The following is a 14,259-nucleotide window of genomic DNA, read 5'->3' as shown; positions in this document are numbered from 1 at the left end:
ATTAGGGCAGAAGTAGACTAAATCTGTTGTCTCCATACTGTGTATTTCATTAACATCCCTCACCTCTAAATAGGGAGCAACTGTGTGCCCCAGAGTTGCTGAGAGGATTAGAGGAGATAATGCATGCCTAGTGTCTAGCTCAGCATTGCCATGGAATATGTACTTAGTAATGGTTACATTATTGCCGACTGGCTCTTGGGCTCAGTATCCTTGCTGTTCTGCAGGATGTAAATGAGAAATCACTAGAGGTGAGAGGGACAGTGGTAACATAGGTGCTTCACTGGGTGATTTTAACCTCAGTGCTGAGTGCCTGCTCCGCCCACCTCACAGAGAAGGTTGCACTGACAGCAAGGATGCTTGCTTGCCTGATCTACTAAGACTGTGCCTGTCCTACACCCTGCCCTAGTGGAAGTAGGGCCATGGGGCTCTACCCTTCCCTGAGGTGAGTAATGACTTTAAAGAGAGACGCTTTCTTCAGTGGTAAGATTCCCATGCTTCTATGAACAACCTGACTCCCATGCTCCAGGAAGCAACTCTGGTGAAAGTAGGTAACAACACAAAACTTGACCCGTGAGGAGAAATGGAAAGAAGAAGAAAGAAAAAGAGGAAGAGGAAGAAGAGGAGGAAGAAGGGGAGAAGAAGGAAGTGGGGGAGGAGAAGAAAGAGGGGGAGGAGAAGGAAGATGGGGTAGAGGAAGAAGGAAGGGGGAGAGGAAGAGGAGGGAGAAGACGGAAAGAGGTAGCAGAGGAGGAGGAAGGAGAGGAAGAGGAGGAAGAGAAAGAAAAAGAAGCAGAGGAAAGACAGGAGGAAGAGGAAGAAGAAGAAAAAGAGGAAGAGCAAGGGGAAAAGGAAGAAGAAAAAGAAAAGGAAGAAGAGGAAGACAAAGATGAAGAGGAGGAGGAAGAAGAGGAAGAAGAAAATAAAGAAGAATAAGAAGAGGACGGGATCAGTGAGGGAGAGGACAGGGAGGAAACGGGGATGACCATGATCAGAAGAGAGTAAAACCCCTTATAGACACAAAATGTAGATGTATGAGCTGTCAGGGCAACCTTCTCTGTAGAGCAGAGCGGAGCTGGCACACAGCACTAAAGTGTATCATTAAAGTCGTCCAATAAATCACTAAATAATCACTGTTGTCACTACCTCTAGTGAATTCTAATGAAACCACTATTATGTGATTACAACATTAGTAATAATCACAAAAATCTGCTTTTTAAACTACCCTGCATGAGTGGTAAAACTAGTCCCCAAAATCACAGGTTTATTCAGTGAAAATTCCATAGCCAGGGCAGACTCTCTCCATAGGAGTTGGTGCTCAGGGAGGCCCAGGACTTCTAAGCGCATTCCCCACCAGGGTAAGCCCCTGTTGCCGAAGATATCACATACCCTGGTACAGGACATAGAAGAACTAAGATGGAACTTGCCTGAAAGCTTTTTCCTTGCTGATTACCCTCATAGTGAAAGCACCAGTAGGTGCTATGCAAGCTGGTGGGGGAGACCTGTTGTCAATAGTCTTGCTTGGCTGTTGTCTTAGTTAGGGTTTTACTGCTGTCAACAGACACCATGACCAAGGACAATATTTAACTGGGGCTGGCTTACAGGTTCAGAGGTTCAGTCCATTATCAAGGCGCGAATATGGCAGCATCCAGGCAGGCATGGTTCAGGAGGAGCTGAGAGTTCTACATCTTCATCTGAAGGCTGCTAACAGAATACTGGCTTCCAGACAGCTAGGATGAGGGTCTTAAAGCCTACACCCACAGTGGCACGACTACTCCAACAGGGCCACACCTTCTAATAGTGCTACTCCCTAGCCAAGCATATACAAACCATCACAGCTGTGGACCCTGTATATAACAATTCTTCCCAACCAGGGAAGATGTACCTACTAGTGCTATGGTGGGAATTAAAAGGGTAGTGGAGGGAGGAGGAAGATGACCATACATTAGTAGACATATGAAAACGTCATAAAGAAAACCATTATTTATAATTAATGTGTGCTAATAAAATAGTTTTAATCCTTAACACTACTAAAAAAGAAGGAAGTGTCTTTAGTTCATTAAAAAGCATTTTATCAGCAACATTAAACACCATATTTGATGGTAAACTATCAGAAGTATTCTCATTAAAGGTTTTCCAGGGCTCAGCAGTTAAAGCTCTACCCAAGTTCAATTCCCAGCACCTACATGGCAGCTCACAACCATCTGTAACTCCAGTTCCAAGGGTCCAAAGCCTTCTTCTGCCTTCTACAAGCACTAGGCATGCACATGGTGAACATATATACATGCAGGCCAAACACTGATACACATCAAATAAATCTTTTCTAAAAACCTTTCCATTACCACTTAAGACAAAGTTGCAGTACTACGTACAGCACATCTGTACTACGTAAGTCACACCTGCAGAGTAAAAACACTACAAAGTTCAAGCAGGAGCTGGATCTATGTCAAACTCATGGCTTCCATCTAAAGATACAGATATACAAAAACATATCAATAGAGGATGAGCTCAAAAGAAAAGAAAATGAAGAAAACCAGACCAACACATTCATGTCTATATAAGATCAAGATCCCACCAAGAAGGGAAGGGAGCATAGCCCCACATCCCTACCTGAGAACCGTAGACAGCTGCAGGCTGCTGGGAGGGAGTCAGCCTGTTTTGAGGGTGTGGCCCCTGGTAGGTCAGTCAAGTCCAGGGAACGGATCCAAGCCCAGGCATTTGTAAATACAACAAAGCAGCGGACTTTAACGAAGACAGAGAGGAGGAAAGCTGAGGGGCTGAGGGTGGATGTGGCGGGAGATGAAAGGAAAGAGGAGGGTAAATATCATCAAAGCATATTGTATGCATGTGTAAATTCCTCAGAGGATAAAAATAGTTTTAAATATCCATATAAATATTTAAAGAACTATGTGTTTACTGTAGAATTGTCTAGAAGATAAAAATATTGAAAATCTAATATTCATTCTATAAAATAATTTCAGCAAAATCTTTCTGCATGGACTAATGAGGCAGAAGCTTTAAGAAAGATTAAATGAAAAAATGACAGGACAGCAAATATATTTCTTTTACTTATATAAATATATCATTTGTAAGAAAAGGGGGGATAACAATGCTACAGGATACACTGATACCGTAAGGATTTGAACTCGTGCCTAGCATTCTGTGATGGGGTCTGGGGATATGCACTGGTGTTAGAGTAATGGCCTAGCCTACTCCATGGTCTGAGGTTTCATTGAGCAGACAGAGAGAAGAATTAAGTTCAGTCAGCCTGGTCTATATAGCGAGTTCCTGGACATCCAGGACTACATAGAAAGACCCTGTCTCAAAACAAACAAACAAACAAACAAACAAATATAGCATTTATTTGAAATGTCCAAAATGAACAAATCTGAAAGAAAGAAAGAAAGAAAGAAAGAAAGAAAGAAAGAAAGAAAGAAAGAAAGAAAGAAAGAAAGAAAGAAAGAAAGAAAGAAAGGAAGGAAGGAAGGAAGGAAGAAAGAAAGGAAGGAAGGAAGGAAGAAGAAAACAACAATAGATTAGTCGTTGCTAAAAAAAATGGAACGGTAAAAATGTAGGGTGATAGTATTTTTGAGTAAAGAAAATCTAAATTTAATTATGGTGATGGTTTCACAACTGTGAAGTTACTAAAAACCACTTTGTTGCAGACTTTTTAAATTGTGTGAGAGACAGACAGAGAGACAGAGACAGAGATGTGTGTGCAAGGGCACACACATACCATGGCACATTTGTGAAGTTTCAGAAAACACCTTCAGGAGTCAGTTCTCTTCTTCCCATCGAGGGGGCTCTTGGTATTAATCTCAGGTGGTCAGGCTTGCATGGAAGCACTCATGAAGTCAGTTCATTCATTAAAAATAGATGGATTGGGGCTGGAGAGATGGCTCAGCAGTTAAGAGCACCGACTGCTCTTCCAACAGTCCTGAATTCAAATCCCAGCAACCACATGGTGGCTCACAACCGTCCGTAATGAGATCTGACACCCTCTTCTGGGGTGTCTAAGACAGCTACAGTGTACTTACCTATAATAATAAATATTTTTTTTAAAAATAGATGGATTATATGACACGTGAAATCAAAAACTTATTACAAGAACTAATAATCTGCCTAGAGTGGTGGTGCACGTCTTTAATCCCAGGAAACAGAGGCAGGTGGATCTCTGAGTTGAAGGACAGCATGGTCTACAAAGTGAGTTCCAGGAGAGCCAAGGCCACACAGAAAAACCCTGACAGAACAGGAGGGAGGGAGGGAGGGAGGGAGGGAGGGAGGGAGGGAGGGAGAGAGAGAGAGAGAGAGAGAATGAATGAATAACCTAGCAGTTTTCATTCATATTTTTGGGCTATTTTGGACAAGGTTTCATGTAGCACAGGCAGTTCTCCCATGCACTGCCAGAATGTCCCTGAATTTCTCATTCTGTCTCTATCACCCAAGTGCTTGAATTATAAGAACATTCCACTATTAGAGGTTCACACAGTTCTGATAATCAAACCCAGGGTTTCATGCATGAGGCTAGCACTCTACAGCGGAGCTACCTCCTCAGATGTTATTTTTGTTTTGAGGAATGTGGTGGTTTCAATGAGAATGGTCCTCATAGGCTCCTGCTTGAATACTTGATCCTGAGTGGGTGGAACTCTTCAGGAGGTGTGGCCTTGTTGGAGGTGCTAACCTGGAAGCAGACTTTGAGGTTTAAAAAGTCCACACCATTTTCAGTTAGCTCCCTCTGACCAGTGCTTCAGATGAAGGGCAAGTGTGTGAAAAAATAGCTCTCAGCTACTGCTCCAGGGCCATGCTCCCCTGGGGCATGACTCATGACCATGGACTCATCCTCTGAAACTAGAAGCTCCAAAATAAACTTTCTTCACTAGGTTGTCTAGGCTATGGTGTTTCTTCACAGCAATAGAAAAGTAACTAAAACAGGACATAGGGTCCAGATGGCTTTCAGTTTACGCTACCCCTCCTACCTCTCCCTCCAGTTGCTGGAACTATAGGCATACACCATCACACCTTACCAGACTAACAATTTAAAACTTAATCCTAAAGAAAAGAGCTATCACTGCAAAGAAAGGTAGAAGTGGAATGCACGTCTCGTGTCTTTCTTTACTCAGACAGTCTGGTTTCTAGTGAAATTCAAGTGGTATCTTGAACAAAGATCAGGAGTTCCACAGAATCCAGTTTCCCCTGAGGGTAGCAATGAATTGCACCATGTGACCACTTGATAGATTTGTAGAGTATATCATCTAGATTTAATAAGTCTCACCCTTTCTAAAATAGGATGCTCTAAAATATTCCTGCAAAACATTGTGTGAAGCTAATAACCATGTACACATGTACAAAACAATAGGTGAGCAGGTACAGGCGGGGAGATCAAGAGTTCACACCATCCTTGGACTGTAGAGACACTATCTCAAAACAAACTCCTGACAATGACTGAGGAAACAAGCAGCAGCAGAGCAGAGCTTATATGCCCACTGTGGTCTTTCCTGACACTAACACAGAGGAAGTAAAATTGCATTGTTGTTGTGTGAATAAATACTGTAACAACCACCAACTGCATGAAAGAGCACTACATCAGAACTCCTCTTTTAGCAACAGGGCTGTGTTTACTAGCAACATCCTTCCTTCTGCATAACTACGGAGAGTAATCTTTATGAAAAAAAAAAAATCAAGTAAATCGGTTAGGTGTGATGGCACACATCTTTAGTCCTAGACAGAGGCAGGCAAATCTCTCCAAGTTAGAAGTCAGGCTAGCTCAAGCCAGCCAGAACTACATAGTAAGACCTTGGTTCAAAAAAAAATTATATTTGAAGTTTATTCATAAACATGTTTTGTACAAGACTACACTACAAAGGGGTGGGTTTCTTTTCATAAAACAGATTCCTTGGGAGTCATTTGAAGTATGTGGTCTCTCATTCACTGAATATGTAAAACAACCACACTGTGCAAGAGAATCTTAACACATTCAATGACAGCCAGAAGTAATCCAAACAATCTCTATTCATCGTTTGCTGACTTGCCCAAGAAAGAGTTTTTTCAACCCATAGAAAAGTACAGTCTCATCAACCAAAACAGAAGAGGGAGCAGGAAAGCGTTACACTCTAGAGCAATCAACCGCAGAAGCCCTCGGGCTCCTAACATAACAGCAAGTGAGATGTCAGCTCCAGAAACCAAAACAAAGTATTTTACAAAGGATCTGTAATTTAAAAAGACCCTCCACTAGACGTCAAGAAAGAATTGGTAGTTCTGTAGCTAGAAACTGGCAACAAATTAGTTCCTTCATGACAGTTTAGAGATGCTCAGATTTGTCAAAGATGCAGAGACTCAAAAATAACTGGATAGGACGAAACCTGGAAAAGCACTATCACTTGGCAGGCAAGATAAGCAGTTCAAGTAAAGCTGGGCGTTTTTACTGAATCCTTCCGCAAGAAAGAGCAAAGGCCTCCGTGTGAAGCAACACACAACCCCTGGCTCAGTATCTGAGACCCAGGAGTCTAGAATCCCAAGGGTTCTGTCTGCCTCCAGGGACACACACACACACACACACACACACACACACACACCGGTGACTCAAAAGAAGCTGCCTAAAGCAATGAGCGCCATATGCACCTTTCCAGCCCCGGGATCCCAGGCCACGCCTCTCCCCCACCTGGGATGTTCTGCCACCGGGACTCGTCGAGTGGCGGGGTCCTCCGCAGCCATATTTTGCTAGATCCCTCTGCAGTTTCCAGAAGCGCAGCACAGCTAAGGATCACGAGATTAAAGTGGCAGGAATGGCTTTCTTCCGGGATCTCAGCGGAAATCCTGCAGGTCCGCAGAAGTGGCCCCTTTCCAGGCTGTCCCGCCCCCAGCTCCTCCTCCTCCCCCCCCCCCCCGCCCCTTCTCCTGGCACAGCTGTCAACCGCGGGGCCCCACCTCTGGCTAGGTGGGCAGCAAGGCTGATTGACCAGGTTTTTCTGCGCCCTGATGTGGCTGAGTACAGCCCCAGTTGAAGACCTGCTCACACCTTCCTCTGAACCCTCTCAGGCTTTTTTTTTTAATTTGACATTTTTTTCTTCCTTGATGTCCAGCAGATACATCCCAAAGAACATGAAATGTTCACCTGTTGCTTCTTATTCAAATTTATTTCCAAAGCAAGCAATGTAAAATAGATGTAAATATCTTTGCTCTTCCTTCCAGAATGCAAGCATAGGTAGGTCTTCATAAAACAGCACTAATGGTGAGAAGAAACCTTTAGCATCTATTTGGTCTCAAAGAAACCTGGACCACCAGCATCTGTGGTTCCCCCCAGCACTTCCCCCCTGTCCTTACCCTAAACCCTGCAGCTAGGGCTGGGCTCCTGCTTCCTTAGCCTCGGATTCCTAATAACTGAACATTTGCCTGTGTGCACTCTTGGTCTCTTGGTTCCCAGATACTCTCTTTGCTTTGCTCCCTCTCTCCTCTCCACCCCCTACACACACACACACACACACACACACACACACACACACCTCTGGCTGTTTTCTCTGTCACAACTATAGTAAACCTCAACCATTCAACCATACCTTAGGAACAGTCATTTTATTATTCAATGTCCAGTTCACCCTTCATTTTTCTGTTGCCTAAGAAAACTCCAGAGATCTTATTAAAAGCATACCATCTCCAGCACATCTCCCCCATTACTCTTCTGGACTGAGAAAAGTTACCCTGCATATTTATGTCTTGTGCATGTACTGTCCGTCTAGTAGTTTCCTCACCATCACTACCAACTATAAGCAACTCGAGGGCAGGAGCACGGCCCTCAGCACCTGACACAGCGCCTGACACAGCACCTGACATGGCCCTCAGCACCTGACGCAGTGCCTGGCAACCTGGTTCTCAAATCACAGGATTGAGTGAATGACTGAGAGGTGAAGTTCATACAGCTCATGAATTGCTTTTCTTTTGCTGTGACAATAGGCTCTGACAAATGCCCAGCCCACTGGGAAGGAAAAGTTTATTTGGTTTACAATTCCACATGGAAGTCGAGGCTAGACTGGAAAGCATTATGTCTAAAGTCAGGTACAGAGAATAAATTCACAAGTCCTTCTTTGACCTCTGTCTCCCAGCTAGCTTTTCTCTGTATAAAATGTATGCACAAAAAGTCTCCCAATTCCTTCTGATGGAGGGACATAAGGTTTAGAACAATGTACTTCAGCAGAGTCCTCTGCATGTCAGCCCCCCTTATCTGGAATGAGAGAAAGGAGATATTTATGTTACCTTCACAAGGGAAATTTATTCTCTGTACTTTTTAAAATTAAATTTATTTAATGTGGGTGTGCATGGGCACAGAAGTTATAGAACAACCTTTGGGTGTCAGTTCTTTCCTTCCACCATGTGAGTCTCAGGAATTAAATGCAGGTCATCAAGCCTGGCAGCAAGTATCTGTCCTGAGAAGGTCTTACCAGCTGGTCCCTAAACTCTCCTCTTAAACAAATTAGTAATCAGTGTCCTAAAGTGTGGCAAAGCTTGTTTAGATACAGCATGCGCGTGTGTGTGTGCACACACACATACACACACAAATTTTTTTACCATGCAAGAGTAATAAGATAAACAACCTTATGGGGGGGGGGGAGTTGAAGAGATTTTTTTCACCAAAGAAACACATGAAGCCCAACTTAGACCCTGAAGAATAGCTGCTACATAGAAGAATGGTGACAAGAGGAGACATGCCATCAACAAGGTGGTGACCTGAGAATATATCAACAAATGCATCCATAGAGTGGGCTTTGAGAAGCATGTCCCTTGGGCACTCAAAGAAACTAGGGATTTGCCATGAAAGAGATGGGTGCTCCATACAGCACATTAATGCCAGTCTCAATAAAGCCATCTGACCAGAGGAACAGTCCACATCATATTCATATGCATTTGCTCAGAAGACATAGTGAGGATGGTTCACAAAACAAGCTCCACACTTTGGTAACTTATGTCCCTGTTATCATATTAAAAAACCTACAGCCGGGCAGTGGTGGTGCATGCCTTTAATCCCAGCACTTGAGAGGCAGAGACAGGTGTATTTCTGAGTTTGAGGCCAGCCTGGTCTACAGAGTGAGTTCCAGGACAGCCAGGGAAACCCTATCTCGAAAAACAAAAACAAAAAACAAAACAAAAAACCAAAAAACAACCATACAAACAGCCAACGTATTTGAGAACTAACTGTTAAGTGTCAAATGCAGTAACAGAACTAAAAACCACACAGAGAGAACCACAGCAGCTGCCTTTAAAAAAAGTGCAAACCAAAGCCACCGGTATGCTCAGTGCCCTTGACAGAGTAGCTAAAACTGAAATAGGGTAGCTCATGCTAAATGCTTGCTCGTGCTGATGCTTGCTCATGCAAGGTAAAGAGGCAGCTCCGACTCTTGCACATCGCAGACAGAGTAGCTAAATGGTGATACAGTTTGAGAGTGTCTTACAAAGTTGAATACATACCTCTGGTATGACCCAACCATCACTCATAGATTTGTTTGTATTCATTGCTTCATAACATCATTATAAATAATATGTAACCATACACACTTATCTTATCTCACAATTTCTGTCACTTAAGAGTCAGCTGTGCCTTAGATGGGTTTTCTATTTGAAAGAGGCTCATCTGTGGAAGGACGCGCTGCAGAGCACACGGTAGCTGATGTCAATAACCACTCACAGGCACACCCAGATGCTTGCCTTCTAGATGATTCCAGACGCTTTCCAATCGACAACGAAGTCTAACCAGCCGGGCAGTGGTGGAGCGTGCTTTTAAGGATAGAACTCAGGAGGCAGAGGCAGCCTGATCTCCAGATCCAGTTCCAGGATGGCCAGAGCTACACAGAGAAACCCTGACTTGAAAAACAAACAAACAAGAAGCAGCCAATGAGGCATAACCATCACACAAACAGCATTTTTGCTTCTTGAAGACAGCAAAGGACACAATGTCTGTGACTAAGACAGACTTGATCATGTTTAATAATGCACATGCAGTTGTGTATGTCAGCTTCTCTCCATCATCTTGCTTAGGAGCAAGTCATAGCCTACCCACACTTTAAGGAAAGGATAAGGAGTTATCAAATGGCACAGGTGACAGGCCTTCTTGGAATCAGTCTACCATGGTCCTCAAACATGTTCACATAACTGTACACAAACGTTCATAACAGTTTTATTTATATTAAACATGAGTTGAAACCCCTCATATATCCATTAGAAGAAAGATAATTATGGGATATCCAGAAACAGAACACACAACAATAAATTCAAACAACCAACGGATACAGGGAACAACATGGACAAAGGCCAGATAAGTAAGAATGCATTGTGCTTATTTCGATTTACATATAAAGATGCTTAAATTGTAAAGTCATCTACAATGTCAAATAATAGACAAAAAAACATAAGAGGATGAAAATATAGATCATCAAGGAATTTCAGAAAGAATTCTATAAAGAAACATATCCTTAGTATAATAAGCTCATTAAGTTCTTATGATTTCTTCACAAGTATAAATATGTGGTAAGTTTTATCAAATTGATAAGTTTGTGCAGCCTAGCTTATCATAACACAGCTAAATTATATTTCAGTAAATGCTGTTATAAAATATTTGGGGGCTGGAGCTGGAGAAATGGCTCAGCGGTAAGAGCACTGACTACTCCTCCAGAGGACCTGAATTCGAGTCCCAGCAACCACATGGTGGCTCACAACCATCTTTAATGGGATCTGATGCCCTCTTCTGGTGTGTCTGAGGACAGTTACAGTGTACTCATATAAATCAAATAAATAAATCTTTTAAAAAAAAAACAAAAGAGCACTGGCTGCTTTTTCAGAGGACCTACATTGCAACTCACAACTGTCTGTAAACCTATGGGATCTGACACCCTCATGTAGACATAAATAAAAATAAATCACTAAAAAAATATTAGGGGGCCAGTGAAATGATCTGTAGAGAAATTTTCATCCAGAAACATGGCTGCTCTTGCTGGAATACAGACACTCCCTCAGTTCACACCTTTAATCCCAAACAATGAAGGTAAAGTTAGTTGGTAGAAGGAAGCAGCTATATTTAAAAGTGACTTCAAATTGGGAGGCAAAGTGAGATAGGATATGCCCAACTCACAGGAGAAGAGGCAGGAAGGAGAGATGACTTAGGAGAGAAAGACAGAGAGTGGAGGTGGCGAGTTTTGCCACGAGAGTTTTACAGAGGCATGTTGAAGAGAAAACAAGGTGAATACAATAGATGAAGACAGAACAAGCTAGAGAATGAGAAGGAGCCAAGAAATCAGGAAAGATTTGTTAGAATTAGCTTGAGGCCAATCAGAGCAATTCAGTCCAAGAGAAGCCAGATTAAGCCAGTTATCTAGGAAAGGGGTTTGAGCCAGAACAGCTGCGTTAATCCATCCAGCAATAATCCATCCAGCAAGAGTTCAGAAAGAAAAGGAAGCTTATTCAGCAGTAAGTCTCGAAGGCTGAAAACATTCTAGGTCTAGATAAGATTGTGCAGAGGCGAGAAGCCTCCAGAACTAGGCCTAAGTTAGCAGTCTGAGGCCCTCAGAGATGACAATTATATTAGGCTAATTAAAAAAAAAACACTTTTACAATGGTCAATAGGTAAAGGCTCTTGCCTCAGACTGACCACCAGAGTTCATTTTCTGAAAACCATGTAAAGGTGGAAGGAGACGACAGACTACAAAGTTACCCTCTGACCCCACACAAATGCTCCCCACAAAAAAATATCAAGCACATCCACAGGCATACAAAACATACACACAACTTTAAAATTTTTCAAAGTGCTATGGAAATGGCTCACTGTTTAAGAGCACGTTCTGTTCTTAAAGAGGACCTGAGTTTAGGTCCTAGTACCCATGACAAGAGACTGACTGCCTGAGCATCCAACTCTCAGGAGACTCAACACCTCTAACATCTGCAGGTACCAGAGATCACATGTACACACATGCAACTACATACGCATAATTTAAAATAATAAAGAAATTTTAAATCTTCAATAAAAATATTTTAAAATACTTTTTAAATATAAGGTGTACTTTAAAAACAAGCAACCTGTTGAAAACTTTTATCAGATATTTACTATTGAATAAAATTGATCTCATAAAAATACTCTAATAATTGCTCTTATCAAATTGTCAGACTGGGCTTAATAAATTTGAGTGTCACCAGTGAAATAAAAGGCTCAAGTTTCAGTTGTCATTTTCTTAATGTTCCTTGGTACAAGATTACTAATGTCTTTTCCTATTATTTAAGTAAGACAAATTATGTAAATAAATGCACTGTACATCAGCATGCCATTTTATATGTGTGAACAACTGGCATGGTAAATAATCATAGCCTTGTAATTTTGTACTTAAGAAAGTATGCATGGGGCTGGAGAGATGGCTCAGCGGTCAAGAGCACTGGCTGCTCTTTCAGAGGTCCTGAGTTCAAATCCCAGCAACCACATGGTGGCTCACAACCATCCCTAATGAGATCTGACACCCTCTTCTGGTGCATCTGAAGACAGTGACAGTGCATTCACATATAATAAATAAATAAATCTTTAAAAAAAATGTGCATGAATAAAACTCAACCCCATTATGATTTGCTATGTTCTTTGGAAAAATTATAAACACGGGTAGGATAACTGTGACTTATTACCTTAAGTTCTAAGAATGATGAGTCTTAGTAATTAGTACCTGGCACTAGTACCTAAGTCTGATCTGTCCCAATCAACTGGCAAGGCCACAGTCATCACACTTATTGGAAGGCTTTGCTTTGTTTTAAAATTACATGGACAGATTCATGAGGTATTTTTGAGTTCTAAGATGGTATGATTAAAGGCCAGTCCAAAACTAAACTTTTGTATTCAGTAGAGGAATTTTGAACAAGGATTAGAAATTAAATAACTTCAGGGGATGGTCTGTCTGATATGTAATGATTATGCTATGCTTGCACGGGTAAATGTCTTCAATGTTACACATAGCTGCACATATGTTATTTTATATGTATCTTTCAGTTGACCCCGGAAATACACAACAGTAAAGCTGAAGGTTGATATACTTAGTGTCCATGGTGCTATCCTTTCCTATGTATTTAAGTTTAAAATTTCTCGTGATAAAGTGTTGATAGAAAAGGCTATTAGAACTGTGTGATTATAAGGAAGGTGATATTATTGTTAGAAAACTGTGAACAAAATTATGTTTCCTTAAATGATTACTTCTTTAAGCTATCTGAAATTCCTTCTTGTAATATTTTCCTAACAATTGGGTCTTAGGCTAGAGGGATATCCCAGCAATAGAGCATTTACCTTACACACACAAAGCCAAGTTCTTTCCCCAGCTCAAAACATCCAAAAAGAAAAAAAAAAAAAAAAAACCAATGTTAATGATATACAATGCAAAATCACTTGAAGACTTATTTTTTAACACTCTGAATGTATAACTATAAAATGTGTTCACAGTGTGCTCAATGTAAAGATAATACAATCATTGGGCTTAACATCTTCGGACAAGATTTTCAGAACCAAGCAATTCCTGGCTTAGAAACAAAAACAAAAGTATCCCGTTCCCCCAATGGATTCAGAGAAAAACTGGTAATAACATCAGGCACAACTCCAAAAGTCACTGGAGCACAGCCAAGCTGGATCTGTAAAGATTCAACACAAAGGTGTGAATGCTAATACTGTGCTCAACACTAGCTGTACAAGATGAAGATAAAGTTGGGTGGTTTTGTTTGGTACGATTTTGTTTGATTTAACCTTTGGTGATTCGGGCATGTTTAATTCATCTGTACAGGTAACAACTGAACCAAAATTCTAAGATATATCTACTTTATTACTTTACAGTATTTGTGTACAGAATTTGGTGGGTTTCTCCAAAAAGGGGGGTTGCCTTATTTCCACATTTTTCTTCACTCTGAACTCTAATGGTTTTCTGCGATAATGCATTTTTTAAAAGTCTGTCACCAACTTACTTCCATTTCATCCTAAAAGCAGTTAGTGCACGTTTGTGATTCATTAAATAATTGAACAATTGATTAGTGCATACCTAAACCGTGTTATCCACAGAACTGGTTTTGCTAACAACAAACATAACTTTAAGTGACAATTGTGTTGCTGTAAATATACCCACCACAAGGTGTTGAATGAAAACACATAGATAACAATGGCAGAGGCACGCTACCTGTCATATAGGTCGGGCATGTTTCATTAGAAAGAGAAGGTTCCAGAGTCCCAGGCAAGAAAGGAGACAGCTCCCTCACCTAGGACGCTGGATA

General features: G+C 41.4%; 1 protein-coding gene across 6 annotated transcripts in view; it reads right to left on the bottom strand.

Annotated features, from left to right (window-relative positions):
* The window catches only part of Galk2 (galactokinase 2), a 127,866-nt gene extending 113,679 nt beyond the window's left edge, over positions 1–14,187 (bottom strand). For 4 of the 6 annotated variants that reach the window (XM_052183485.1, XM_052183488.1, XM_052183489.1 and 1 more), the window contains exon 1: positions 6,656–6,788. In XM_052183485.1, the coding sequence (XP_052039445.1) occupies positions 6,656–6,708 (53 nt within the window). In that variant the 5' untranslated portion in view covers positions 6,709–6,788. Of the gene's footprint in view, positions 1–6,615; positions 6,823–14,165 lie in introns of those variants that run through there. The other 2 variants (XM_052183486.1, XM_052183490.1) reach the window with 2 other exon arrangements.
* Positions 14,188–14,259: the final 72 nt, after the last annotated feature.

The sequence above is a fragment of the Apodemus sylvaticus genome, chromosome 5, assembly GCF_947179515.1.
Source record: "Apodemus sylvaticus chromosome 5, mApoSyl1.1, whole genome shotgun sequence".
Taxonomy (NCBI): Eukaryota; Metazoa; Chordata; class Mammalia; order Rodentia; family Muridae; genus Apodemus; species Apodemus sylvaticus.
Note: the sequence above shows the minus strand (reverse complement) of the source record. Positions and strands in the feature narration are given on the sequence as shown.